Genomic DNA, 14091 nt, shown 5'->3' with positions numbered 1-14091 from the left:
ACGAGAGGCTATATCTCGTAACAAACTTAACATATTTGGCACGAGAAGAGCAAACAATCACAGTAGCTATGTCTTGTTAACACAACATAATTGGTATTAGTTGAACAAAGAATTTCAGAAGACAAGATTAATGTAACTTAATATGGTTAAAACTTCGTGTGCATAAGCGGCAAGAGGAGTCTGAGAGGTGAACCATCCCCGCTTGCCTGCCCTCTTCATCACGGGGAATGTAGGTAATATTGTGTTAGGATAGTGCTAAGTAATACCCCAGAGACTGGTTCGTTGATGGTTTGTAAAAACTCCAATATATTATTCTATTCAGAAGGAACAATTCGTGATGGCGTTAATCTTGAGAGTATACAATACTTTAGTTAAGCGAGTTGTCTTCGACCCGACGTCCGTGGTAGGGCGGAGCGTTCCGGTCCGGCGTCCCGCGACGGCGAAGGTCCGCGTCACGTGTCGGCTCGGAGTCGGAGACGACGTGCAGTGAGGAGGCGCTGTGAGGCACGTCTGGGATGGTCGACTCGTTGTGGCGCAGATGGTGAGCAGTGGCGAACTGGCAACCACCAAGGGCCGGGCTGCGATTTTATACGGATGCGACTTTCCTTGGAGGGGGATTCGCTGTCGTGTCCGTGCCTGTCGCGTGCGCCATCTTGGTGACTCATGGCGACGTGTGGCACTTCCCCGGGAGGGGAAGTCGGCCCGCGCTGGGACCGCCTGGCAGGTGTGGCGTGGTGCCCCTCCACTGATGGGTTCCCCTAATGCAGTTTGGGTGTCCTGACCTTCGGGCTGATGGCAGACATCGCTGCTTTTAGTGGCCTACCGCTATAAAGTATGAACTGGATACTCTGCAAGCGTGGCGTGGCCCGCCACAGGAACACTGAAGATAGAAATACCCGCGGGAGGGATTCAAGGTAGGTTTACGCCAGGCCGCCTCTTGTCGTAACAGGCTTCGCGATGTCTCGCTGCCTTTTCCTCCAATCCGCGCCTGGCGTACCTACCTTGGCCAGCGGCGCTAGCCTGCCTACGGCAGGCAATGGCTCGTCCATCGTCGGTTACTTCTACCTTGTTGCATGCTGGGAGGCTCCGCCCCCGAGACCCCCCTTCATTCTAGGTAGAGTTGCTTCATCTACAGATAACACGATTTTGACCCTTGGAACTGTTTCACTTGTTGAGGCTGGAAATTTCCAGACATCGGTTTCACCGTGTAACGAGGTACATGATCACAATTGCCTACAACGCTTTACACGACTTTCACTGTAACAATAAGATTGAAGTTAAATTACATACTCACAAGGAAATTAAAAGATGGAAGTATCAGTTTGTCAGAAGTACATGGGGTACACTTCCTTGAATACGAACTGCCGGCGACAGGTTGGGCATGTAGCGAACTCCTTGTCCTTCTGCACTGGTTACTTGCCTCAATTTTCCAGGCAAGCTGGGCGCGCAACGTGGCCACACTTCGTATTGCAAAATTTGCCTTAAGGGGAGGTTCTACTGAAAATATTGCATTTTTCAAATTGAGACCCAGTGTAAAAATTTGTTGCAGATGTATAGTAATACATAGTTAATGGTCAAACATGAAATTTAGAGCCCAATACCTCCCTCCAAATCCAGTCGAAGAGGTTTTTTCAGCCTATTGTAGCAATATCTTAAAAAATTCTCCTACGCAAAGCATTTCAACGTAAACTGATGTTCTGGACATTTTTCACTTCTTTGGTTCATAATTGATAAACCGTGGCATCACCAAGACATGGGACCCAACAAATTTATTTTGTCGTTGCTTTTCAGAAAAAAAGTCACTAAAATATCAGAAATTTTAACATTTTCTTGAAATTTTATTGACATGCTGTCTTAAAAACACAGCTTATGGTTTTGTAATGGTCCCAGTATCTTACTTATGCCACGGTTTATCAATTATGAACCAAAGAAGTGAAAAATGCCCAGAACATCAGTTTACGTTGAAATACTTTGCGTAGGAGAATTTTTCAAGTTACGACTGGAAATAGCAGAAAATCCCTCTTCGACTGGGTTGGGGGCTAGGTATTGCTCTCCAAACTTCAAATTTAACTATTTACTATGAAATACTTTAAATTTACAATGAATATTGATAATGGGACTCAATTGGAAGAAAGTAAGATTTTCAGTAGAACCTCCCCTTAAGAGGTTACTTGGCAAATAGGACAAAGTACTCCTCGGGGGTGGCCTGCCCCTCTTCTTGCCAGGCGGCTTTGATGCACTAGGTTTGGTACTTAGATGGTATCTTAGGAACGTAATTGGGATCATTTTTTGACGCCCGCAAGTTTTTGAAGCTAAATTCCTCCGAAGATGTTGATGAACTCCTTGATCGGACTGAAGTGGCTGTTTCATTTCCATGTAATGGAGAGTGAGATCTCTTTGAAAGAGAATCTCGAGAGATGCCTGGTGGCGGAGATCTGCTGGCGCCGCTGGGCGAGGGGACGGCGAGGGGAAGCTGAGCGGCAGGGTGGGGGCAGCCGCCGGTCAGCCGACAGCCAGCCAGCCGCGCCCGAGGTCTGACCGCGGGCCCTCGGGTGGATTCATCGCGCTCGGGCTTCCTTCCTGTCAGACGAAAACAAAAACCGAAGACATCTTCCTCCGCATCACACCTTCCTGAATCCACCCGAGATGAAACGCCCATCGGAGAATTGCCGGGGGCCACCCGGGTACTCCCCGGGAACTACCGGGGAACACGCGTGGAACACCCGGAGAACTCCCGGGGAACTCCCGGGGAACTCCTGGAGAACGCCCGAACACCCGGGGAACTCCCGGGGAACTAAATTTTCGCCGGAAAACCACCGGGGAACCGCCTTCAGCTGCGGAAATGGCCACGGCAGCGCAACATACCGATTCTTGGTGATGCGGACGGGTACGGACTTTGGAAAAGGGCTGGAGTGCTCACGTCGAGGGGGTATGCACTCGCGTAATAGTCGGTTCACTCTATCTATAATAGGGTGCCGCGAAAAACACTTTTTTCTGAAATTGATATCGGCTCGGGTGGGAAAGTGTTCTCTCGGGGGCCAATATGAACGGTTTTAAATATCACCCCGATCGGATAATATCTTCAGCCCCCACAACGGCCTTGAAAATCGGAAAAATGGTTAAAAACGCCTTGTGGGTAGGCAATTTGTTTGCACGCTTCCGGCCACTTCCAGGCATGTCCTTAGGCTTAAAAAGTCGAAAGAGGACCCCCATAGTCTAAAATAAATTTGTGGACTACCTCACTCTATGATAAATACCAGTTTCTGCAAAGTTAACGCATGATATTTAACAATTCTGTCACGATTTGCCTGTAAATTCCCACGTATGTCAGTTTCGCCCATTTCGACCGTCGTTTTCTCCGATCTGACTTGCTTCCTAAGGTCAGAAGGGTCGATCTAGGGGGGGTTCATTCATGGTCAAAAATCGCTAGGACGCTCCGTTTGGCGGGAAAATTGGGTCAAATTAATCAATTTTTCTGCAATTTCGCTTATTTTGACCCAATTTTCCCGCCAAACGGAGCGTCCTAGCGATTTTTGACCCTAAATGAACCCCCCCTAAATCGATCCTTCTGACCTTAGAAAGCAAGTCAGATCGGAGAAAACGACGGTCGAAATGGGCGAAACTGACATACGTGGGAATTTACAGGCAAATCGTGACAGAATTGTTAAATATCATGCGTTAACTTTGCAGAAACTGGTATTTATCAGAGTGAGGTTGTCCACAAATTTATTTTAGGCTAAGGGGGTCCCCTTTCGACTTTTTAAGCCTAAGGACATGCCTGGAAGTGGCCGGAAGCGTGCAAACAAATTGCCTACCCACAAGGCGTTTTTAACCATTTTTCCGATTTTCAAGGCCGTTGTGGGGGCTGAAGATATTATCCGATCGGGGTGATATTTAAAACCGTTCATATTGGCCCCTGAGAGAACACTTTCCCACCCGAGCCGATATCAATTTCAGAAAAAAGTGTTTTTCGCGGCACCCTAATCTATAATTCGCGGAGCGAGCGAGCGGCAGCGAGCTCGCTCGGCGGAGCGCCTCCGCCCGGAGGGCCTGTTCGTGTCCGTTCGTCCCCACACAGTGTTCAGTTACTGACACGCGTCACCGACAGGCGTCACCGACAGTCTTAGTTGAACAAAGTAGGTCGTGTCCGTTCGTCCCCTTTCTCCCAGACAGGCGTCACCGACAGGCGTCACCGACAGGCGTCACCAACAGTCTTAGTTAAACAAAGTAGGTTGTGTCCGTTCGTCCCCTTTCTCCCAGACAGGCGTCACCGACAGGCGTCACCGACAGGCGTCACCAACAGTCTTAGTTAAACAAAGTAGGTTGTGTCCGTTCGTCCCCTTTCTCCCAGACAGGCGTCACCGACAGGCGTCACCGACAGTCTTAGTTGAACAAAGTAGGTCGTGTCCGTTCGTCCCCTTTCTCCCAGACAGGCGTCACCGACAGGCGTCACCGACAGGCGTCACGGACAGGCGTCACCGACAGTCTTAGTTAAACAAAGTAGGTCGAGTCCGTTCGTCCCCTTTACCCCAGACAGGTGTCATCGACAGGCGTCACCGACAGTCTTAGTTGCTGAGCGAAGCGAAGCACCCTGTTTGGGATTTTGAATGGCTCATTTGTCCCCCCCCCCCCGCCGATACCTTTAGTTTACAAGAGGTATCTTCCTCTGTTTATTTTTACTATATTCATATGCGTATACATAGTCCAAGCTCTATAGTCCAAGCTCTATAGTCCAAGCTCCATAGTCCAAACTCTAAGGTTAAGTTAGGTTAGGTTGGGATAGGTTAGGTTAGGTTGCGTTAGGTCAGGTTTCAGTTTGAGAATAAGATCTGTCGCGAGTAGGGTAAGATTTGTCGCGAGTAGAGTAAGATCTGTCACGAGCCCGTTAGGTTTGGTTAGAATTGGTTGGACCATTTAGTTTGAGAATATGATCTGTCGAGAGTAGGGAAAGATTTGTCACGAGTAGAGTAAGATCTGTCACGAGCCCGTTAGGTTTGGTTAGGATTGGTTGGACCATTTAGTTTGAGAATATGATCTGTCGAGAGTAGGGAAAGATCTGTCAAGAGTAGAGTAAGATCTGTCACGAGCCCGTTAGGTTACGTTTGGTTAGACCATTTAGTTTGAGAATAAGACCTATCGAGAGTAGGGAAAGATCTGTCACGAGTAGAGTAAGATCTGTCACGAGCCCGTTAGGTTAGGATTGGTTGGACAATTTAGTTTTAGATCATTAAATACCCTTCCCTCGATTTAAGGAGAAACCAACCATTGTCGAATCACAATCCTTCGTGCAAATGCATACTTCCTGGCTATCACCCCCCATAAAGTAAAGAGACCCATTTTCAAAAAAAAACACATCCAAATTTACTACTGATGAAAATGCATTTCCATCTCCAGCAGAATCCAGCTCAGCATCGAGGCCGAAGGCCTTCCCCTGGCTAGTTACACAAAGTAGGTCGTGTCCGTTCGTCCCCTTTCTCCCAGACAGGCGTCACCGACAGGCGTCACCGACAGGCGTCACCGACAGTCTTAGTTAAACAAAGTAGGTTGTGTCCGTTCGTCCCCTTTCTCCCAGACAGGCGTCACCGACAGGCGTCACCGACAGGCGTCACCGACAGGTGTCACCGACAGGTGTCACCGACAGGTGTCACAATAGATACAATTATATACTTCCAGATATAAAAGATTAAAAAGATCAAAAAGAAATATTTCAAGAACCCGCGAGCGAGCGACGCGAATTTTAAACTTCCGCACATTGACGGAAAGTGCAACAGGATTTCGCCGCCGCGTCAGCCTCTTTAGGCTGTCTAGTAGCTTGCGTAATCATACGCGTAATAGTCGCGTAATCGAACGAACGAAACCGCATGGACACGCACGCTGCGGCTCCCGGAGGTAGGCAGCCCATCGTACACCGTGTGTCCCCCTCCTCGCTTTCCCCTTCAATTTCAGCAATTCCCGAGTATTGGCGCCGCTTTTAATGGATCGCAGCAATTATTCTCTCGCAAAACGCCGCAAAACGATGAAATTGAAGGGGAAAGCGAGGAGGGGGACACATGGTGTACGATGGGCTGCCTACCTCCGGGAGCCGCAGCGTGCGTGTCCATGCGGTTTCGTTCGTTCGATATGAAATTCCGCACCGATTTGGCAGTGAACGCGCGATTGGAAAGTTCCGAGTTTTTGAGGGTCTGGTAATGAAGCGTCCGCGCTTCAGATTCCGCGGCCCCCACCGTCGAGGCTCAACACGTTCACCCTCCAGAGGGGCCCAAACTTAGGGGTGGCTTTTTGTGAAATTTGAACATTTTGGTCGGTAAACTGTGTCTTCACGCGAAAATTGCAGCCAAGCGGGTTGCGGCCGGTGCCTCTGGCCGTGCTGTACGCAGGGAAAGCGCGGCGGGCACATTTCAACCCTTAAGCTCGGGGGTTGCGCACCCCTAACTTTGAACCACCCCTGTTCACGCCAGGGGGTAGCTTTCGAAACGGGGTCTCTTCGGCATTGATCCTGTCCACCCAAGGACGGATTATGGTGAATTTCATCGCCGTCCGATGATCGGTAGTGCTTCATGTCAGAAGGGGTTGAAAACAAACAATCTGTTGCGCCCCTCCAAGGGGTGGCTATGGGACTCTTTGAACTGGGGTGGACTTTCCCTGCATCAGAGGAGTCCAGAGATGGACGTGTGCGCAATTTTAGAGCTGTAGGTAAAAAACTCTGGATTTTAGAGGGGGTGGGGGTTGTAGGGGGTGGGTTCGTCGGAGAGGGCTGGCGGGGGTTGCGTTTTGTAGAGGGCGTCAAGACAAAGCGCCCTGAGTGGTTTTTAAATTTTTCGAACCCACCGCGACCCCTGTAGACCCTTCAAAAGTTGCGTTTTTCGGCACCACCCCCTTAACGGGGGTGAAACCACCCCTGAACATCAATCCTCGCAAATGCAACTTCCCATGCGTCAAGAGGACCCTTCAAAGCTGCCCGTCACGAAGTTTCGTTAAGATCGGACAAAAACTAAGGTGTTTACGGCCAGCTCAAAAAAACGTTCCTTTAATTTTGTCCACGAGTGTACAACGACCACCTCGAGTGGTGTAACGTGGAGGCAGAACTTTACAGGATATTCCAGTTTTCCCCTGTCAGTGTCTTTGTGTTCACCCCTCCAGTGCTGCCCACCCACAGGTTTCCTGATGTGTACACTGTGGCAAAAAGGTACGGAAAATCCTGTTAATTTTTTTGCCAGGATTCTCCGTAGCCCTCTTATCAATATTCTCCGTAGGCTCTTACAGTATTCTCCGTAGGGCCGCACAGTATTCTCTGTAAATCCGCACAGTCTTCTCCGTAGGACCTCGAAGACTGTATAGTCCTACGGAGATCACTGTGCGGTCCTACGGAGAATACTGTGTGGTCCTACAGAAAATACTGTAAGAGCCTACGGAGAATTACCACAAGCTGTTTACAGAATTTTCCGTAGCTTTTTGCCACAGTGTACGTTGGCGAACCCTCTTACAAAGGTTTTCAGCTCCTGGGTGACAGCCAAATGCTCCGTTTTTCTCAAACATTTGGCTCTTATCAGCAGCAGCCTCGTGAGCGTTTTCCCAGGCGACTTGGTTTGTGCCTTTCTGGTCAACGCATGAAGAGTTTGCAGTTCATCATCCAGCCAGCCCAACTTCATCACTCTGTAATTGTTCTTATTGGCACAAATGATGTTTTGCAGCTCTACAAGTATGGTGGGGATTTCAGGAGGGCCATCCGCCACACGTTGAGGACCACTGTTCGCCAACTGGGCAAAACTCTAGCTTCCAGGTGCACACGAGTCATCGTCCCTTGCATTCCCCCTGTTCCTGCCCATGCTGAGTGTACAGAGCACGTTGTTTGGTTGAATGGGCTGATTGAACACCTTCCTAAGTTCCATGCCAACATCCAGGTGGTCAAGTGGACGGAGAACATGGATGTCAGCTTCTTTGAAAGTGTCATGGGTCCCCCAGGCAACCAGCGGCAGGATCTTATCCACCTTAACTACAGAGGCCTGGAGCTGCTGAAGACTTCCTTGGACCAATCTATTTCGTCATTCCCTCCTTTGTAGTGTTGTAAATAATTAATTTTCTTCTTCCTCTTCTGTTTTGTGTTTTATGTTAGTGTTTTTGTTGATCCCAAACAATCCACAAGTTGGTATTATCAAAGTCATCTTCTGCGAGATTGATTATTAGAAATAGCTAGAGCCATTACGGTACAGCTCCTAATGATCTATCTACAAAAGCTGCTTTGAGTTCTGCTTGTTTTTCACTCCTGCTTGACTTATTTATTGGCTCCCTTTGGAGGTCTGGCTTAGTTCATTGCTCTTTCAGTAATTTTTTGCATCCAGTCAGTTGTAGCTTGTGGGTTGTTTGGAAATTTGGTATTGTTAATTTAATTAGTCTCTCTGGTCATGTTGTGTATGTTCTGACTGTTCTAAGTAATCTTCTGAGAGATTGATTATTAGAATAGCTAGAGCCATTTGGTACAGCTCCTAATGATCTTTCTACTGGATTTTGCTTATTTTTTGCCAATAAGTTTTCAGTAAATTGTGCACCTTTCTTTGGAAATTCTTTACTAGTGACGGCCAGCAGGTGCTTTCTTTTTGCTTATGCATGCCTACTTATTGGCAACATGAGAATCCTTTTAATAGCAGAGCTTCCAATCTTGCTCAGCTTGATCATTTCAAACTGATTACTTATTGGTAGCTAGTGGTAACCCAACCATAAATACTATTGCCGACAACTAAATGCAGCCTAAATTGCTGCACGGTTTTTCCAAATTTTAATGCAGGCTCCAAACAATGTTCAGGTGCATCAGCCTTTTGAAGTACACGCAAAAAAATAATTTTCATCAGAGCTAAAAAATTAGCACCCGCACCAATAAGATTAGCTCTATAGGCGCAGCTAATTTTTTAACTGTGTGGCTAAAAAGTGTTAGCTGGGCGATTCTAGCAACGGATCTAACGGCCTAGCTGGAACTGTAAGGAATCCTTAGCTGTAAACCAATCAAATCTTGCTGATGAACTACTCAAGTTGTTTGCCCCCTAGTTATTCCGAGATAAAAAGATGAAACCATCATTACGAATAATGTCTACTCCATGTGGTCTAACGGTCACGGACTCATCTTAGGTAGGACGGAGTCGTCAGTGACCCTTGACGCGCTCACGAATCACTCAGAATTGCCCGCTGGAGTCAAGTGTCACTCCAGCAGGGGAAGCGATCCGCCACCTGGCAGACAATCGTAGAAACGATGGCGCCCAGACTAAGTGAAAACGCATGCTACACTGTCACCGCGCGCGAGCGGCGGCGCGACGCGCGCAGCGCACTCTCGCGGCGACCTCCTCCACCGCGACGGTGACTGGACGACGATGACATCAACTGGTCTCGTCAGATCGCATTAGCTTGTTTACTAGAAATTTTTGAAGGCTTGCAAACAATAGTTAGCAGCCCACGACTAGCAGTATTAACAAACAAAATTGGCTAAATCCGCCACAAATTTGTGTTTTGCGAGAGTGGTTGCTTGGCAGGTAACCAGCTAACCATCTGGCCGCGCGCACCTGAGGTTGCTTGTAGCTGTGCTAGTTTTTTAGCGCCCGTGCTAAAAACGATCTGTTAAAAAAATTAGCACGGGTCTGATTTACATTTTTTTGCGTGTATGTGAACTTTGTTTGGATGACAGTCTCAACCCTGTGTAAATGCAGAGAGATCATGAAGTAAAATTCTTTTAGTACATTTTCTTTTTACAGTACATGTTTGTTAACTCAGTTTTTGTTTTTTGGCAGTACTCTGAAACTTTTCGAAGCTACCCTCCTGCTGCATTTGAGGTCACAGCAAAGCAATTTTGTGGTGAATCCCCGTCAAGATGAAAAGTTTTGTTTTTTATCATGTTTTGTTAAATTCCCAAAATACTCAGTATTTTTTTTTTGTTACTTGTAGTTTTCAACAAATAGAATCATAAAGCAAAGATTGTTTCATTCCTCATACCTGACCCAAAATGTTTACCAATACAGTTCTACAATTAAAATTACATTATATTGTGGGTGAAAGTGAAAACGAACTAAACTTATGATAGCTGTTTTTGAAATTTGGAGAAAAAAATCATTTTTTGGGGGCATGTTTGCTCGCTATACAACAGCAAACCTGTTTTTTTTTAAATAAAAAAGTCTACTTGTTTCTTAACACCCCTTTAAATTTCACAGGGGGGTACAAAGGATTTCTAGCGAGCATGTCAGAAAAAGGGGATTTGGGTTTTGTACTCAAGAAATATCAAAAAGCCAATCTCTTCTGAGAGTAAAAACCTCTGTAAATGAGTGCTAATAACTCTTAAAAAAAGCTGAAAGAAAAGGGTCTCAAACATTCTTGGTTTTAAATTTAAATTTTTCTAGGTCTTTTACTTTTCGACGCCCTGATGAAAGTAAAAATGCTCACCATGTCCCCACCCAACCTATCTAGTGAGAAGAAACTGTTTTGAATTTGCCGCTCTTTTAAAACCCACGCCTATTGGCTCCTTCCCTGCCAAGCCACGCCCATTGGTTCCTTCCCTCCCAAGCCACGCCCACTCGGGTTTAAAATTAAAAACTGGAACGTAAACCTGATGATTCTTATTTTTTCATCTGGATAAAGGTTTTATTTTTCCTTCTCTAAGAATATTTTTTCCCAAAAAGGGCCCAAAATTGGGTCGGGAAAACCCCTACTTTACGTAGGACACTATGTTGCCCCATTGTCAAACCGGTGATGGCCGGTCACGGCAACACTGTTTGTCCAAACTAAGGTAAATGACCCCACCCTTTCACTGGATTGAGCCGATGGGCTGTTCGATTTGGCGCGTTACTGATCGAAGAAGACTTCTGGACCCTTTTTTGTGGCATTAAGGGGGCTCATACATGTTAAACACATTTTGAAAAAAAATTTTTTTTGATGTAGATGGATTAAGATTTTAAAATTTTCTGGTTAAACCCCTTTTAGAAAATTTGAGTAAGCTTCTTTTGGGGCTTAAAGGAAAGTGACTTTTGGACATTTTTTTGGAATTTAGTCGAAACTTTTAAAAATTTTGGTTCTCGTAAGATTTTGATCGCAACTTGCTCAGATCTGTGGGGAAAAAATCAGGGAGACTCACCCCTAGTAGTGTCATAAAATTTTGACTACAATGGGCTTTATATCTGCAATAGTTTTCAAGAAAAAAAATAAAAACAATTTTTTTTTAAAAAAAATTTGTTAAAAAAATTGTTAAAAAAATTTTTTTTTTTTTTTTTTTCTTAAAACCCTATTGTAATAAAAAGCCCATTGTAGTCAATTCTTGACCCTACTGGGGAATGAGTCCCCCCTGATTTTTTCCCCCAGTCCGAGAAAGTTTTAAAAAAATTTTCAAAACCCAAAAATTTTAAACGTTTCGACTAAATCTCCAAAAAATGCCCAAAAGCCCTTTTCCTTTTAAACCCCAAAATGAAGCTAACTAAATTATCAAAAAGGGGTTTTTTAAACCACAAAAATTGTAAAATTTTGACCCCGTCTACATCAAAAAAAAATTTTTACAAAGTGCTTTTAACATGTATGAGCCCCCTTAAAGCTAACCTTCTCCCTTAATTTCATCGAGTATTATTCCATGTGGAATTTGTGGTCGGGGCGTTATAAAAAGTAAGTGAAATACGAGTCGGGACCCCCCGCAGCGCCATAGCAGCTAGGCGTCTAGGCTAGGTGCACCTGTTCTGTTGCTATGCTGATTTTCCCAAACAATTAATAGTTAGTTTCGAACCATAGGTGTGCATGAAAAAGGATTAGAACTGATAAAAAGTTTTTGTTTTGGTAATTTAGTATGTATATTTCATACTTCAACAATGGAACACAGTTTTCAAGTGATTCCTTCGATCGCTAAACAGTCTTCAACTAGTCTTTGTTAATATTTAAAGCATTAGTCAGTAATATAATATCTTGAGTACATTGATAGAGCAAGATGGAAAACGAGGAAATAAATAGGAGTGATGTAGCAGAAGTGGAAGAGTCCGTAGAGCTTCAGGACTCTTCAGACGATGACTTGATTCCACCTGGTTCCAAGTACCCTCGACAGTGTGAGTGCGGTCAAATGTATTCGACTAGGCAGAGTTATTATAAGCATCAGAAGAGCTGTACTAAAGAGAAGAAAGTTTCTATGTACCCAAGGAAGTGTGATGGGTGTGCGCTTGTTTTAGAGAACAAAGTCCAATTTTGTCGGCATAAAAAGAAGTGTAATGGCGGTGGGGACACCGAATTGAGACCAAAAGTTGTTTACCCCAGAGAATGCGAAAAATGCCACAACCAGTTCTCAACCAAACAAGAGTTTTCCCGTCACAAGAAAGTTGAGTGCACAGCCGAGGGTTTTACACTGAAAGTAGCCAAACACACACAATGCTTAGATCCAGGGTGCACACTCACATTTTATCATCGTACTGCAATGGTAGATCACCTTATCAAGGATCATCAGAAGGAGTTCAAAATTAGGCAGATGTCATTCAAAACAATGGCTGAGTTTACAGCTTGGAAGGATGAAGTTGAGGCAGAGTCATGGACCTGCTTTAGAGCTCCTTATGGAGCTAAGTGCAATGAAGAGGGCACTTCTAAGTATCGCTACTTTACATGCCAATTTGATGCTCCTGAAAGGAAAGACGATAAGGAAAAGTGCAAAAATAAATGGAAATGGGAAAAGGGACGCATTCCAACAGAGGTGCATTGTCCTGCACGAATGCTGGTGACTGAAACGGAGGGTCAAATTGGTGTTAAATTTATAGAAACTCACAACCATCCTTTAATTTTTCACCATACTGTTTTGCATAGGGTTCAGCTCACCACAAGACACTTTATTCAATCTTGTTTGATCACTGGTATGGCGCCAGCAAAAATTCTTGAGCTTTTGAGAGGTGATGTTGGTGAGCTGGGCAATAGGGACCCAAATCAGAGACCTAAAAAGGAATTTTTCATTACCTTGCAGTACATCAAACACTGTAAATCCAGAATTAAAGCTCAAGGAAGACTACACAAGGAAGATCACATATCAGTGGATATGCATGTGAGAAATTTGATGCACATTGGCCGATTTGAAGTAGATGGAGTAAAGAATGATCGCTATGATGGATTTGATGATGGGAACTTTAGCCCAATTTTAGTTTACAAACCTCAGGGCAAACCAGTGGTAGTTGGGCATCCTAACTTTGATTGCATAAAAAACAGTGCAGAACTATTTATTGTTGGTTTTCAAACTAAAGAGCAGTTAGATGTTATGAAAGAGGGTTGCAAAACTGTTTTGTGTATAGACTCCACATACTCCACAAATGAGTATGGGTTTTACTTAGTTAACATGGTAGTTCAAGACCCGTATGGACAGGGGTACCCTGTTGCTCATTTCATCACAAATTTTCAAGATGAGGAAACATTGGCTCTTGCCTTTGAGAGCATTAAATTCAGGTGTCCGAACTTGGAAGTCAATCTTCTGATGACTGACGATGATCAGGCAGAGTATAAGGCCTTTTTATTAATTTTCCCTGGGACGAGACATGTTCTCTGTACGTGGCATGTCCGAAGAAACTGGAAAAAAAATAGGGCCATCAATAGGAGACAAAGAGTTGAGGAGACTTATTAACCATAGTTTAGCAGTTCTGATGTATAAAAAACATGAGCCAACGTTCCAAACTTTGCTTATAGGTTTCATTGCTCAGTTTAAAAGTAGGTGCCCTGTTTTCATTGAATATTTTGAAAAGTATTACAAGGAGAGGCCATCAGTTTGGGCTTTGTGCTATCGTAATTTCCCACATGGAAACACTGACACCAACATGTATTGTGAGTCACTGCACAACTTACTGAAAACATATTACATGGAGAGAATTCAGAACAAGAGAGTTGATGACCTTACACAAATAGTCCTTAGAATGGAAAGAGACTATTTCATGAAACTGTGGAAAAATAAGGCTGAGGGGAAAAGGGAGAAATAAGTGTCACAGTGACACAGAAAAGGAAACACACTAGAGGGATAGCTATTAAGGATGAGGATGTGACTCATATTAAGGGTCATGTCTGGGCTGTTAGGTCTCAGGATGAAAAGAAGAAGGATTCGGATGAAGAATACTTTGTGGT

At 44.8% G+C, this 14091-nt stretch overlaps 1 protein-coding gene across 1 annotated transcript; it reads left to right on the top strand.

Moving 5' to 3' along the window:
• The first annotated feature begins 11941 nt into the window (after positions 1-11941).
• LOC117644249 lies at positions 11942-13600 on the top strand. Its single transcript, XM_034383529.1, has one exon. It carries the CDS (start codon positions 11942-11944, stop codon positions 13598-13600), a length of 1659 nt encoding a protein of 552 aa, XP_034239420.1.
• The last annotated feature ends 491 nt before the right edge of the window (positions 13601-14091 follow it).

Source organism: Thrips palmi, unplaced genomic scaffold (genome assembly GCF_012932325.1).
Source record: "Thrips palmi isolate BJ-2018 unplaced genomic scaffold, TpBJ-2018v1 HiC_scaffold_18, whole genome shotgun sequence".
Taxonomy (NCBI): domain Eukaryota; kingdom Metazoa; phylum Arthropoda; class Insecta; order Thysanoptera; family Thripidae; genus Thrips; species Thrips palmi.
The sequence above is the reverse complement of the archived record's forward strand: the minus strand, read 5'-3'. Positions and strand labels throughout refer to the sequence as shown.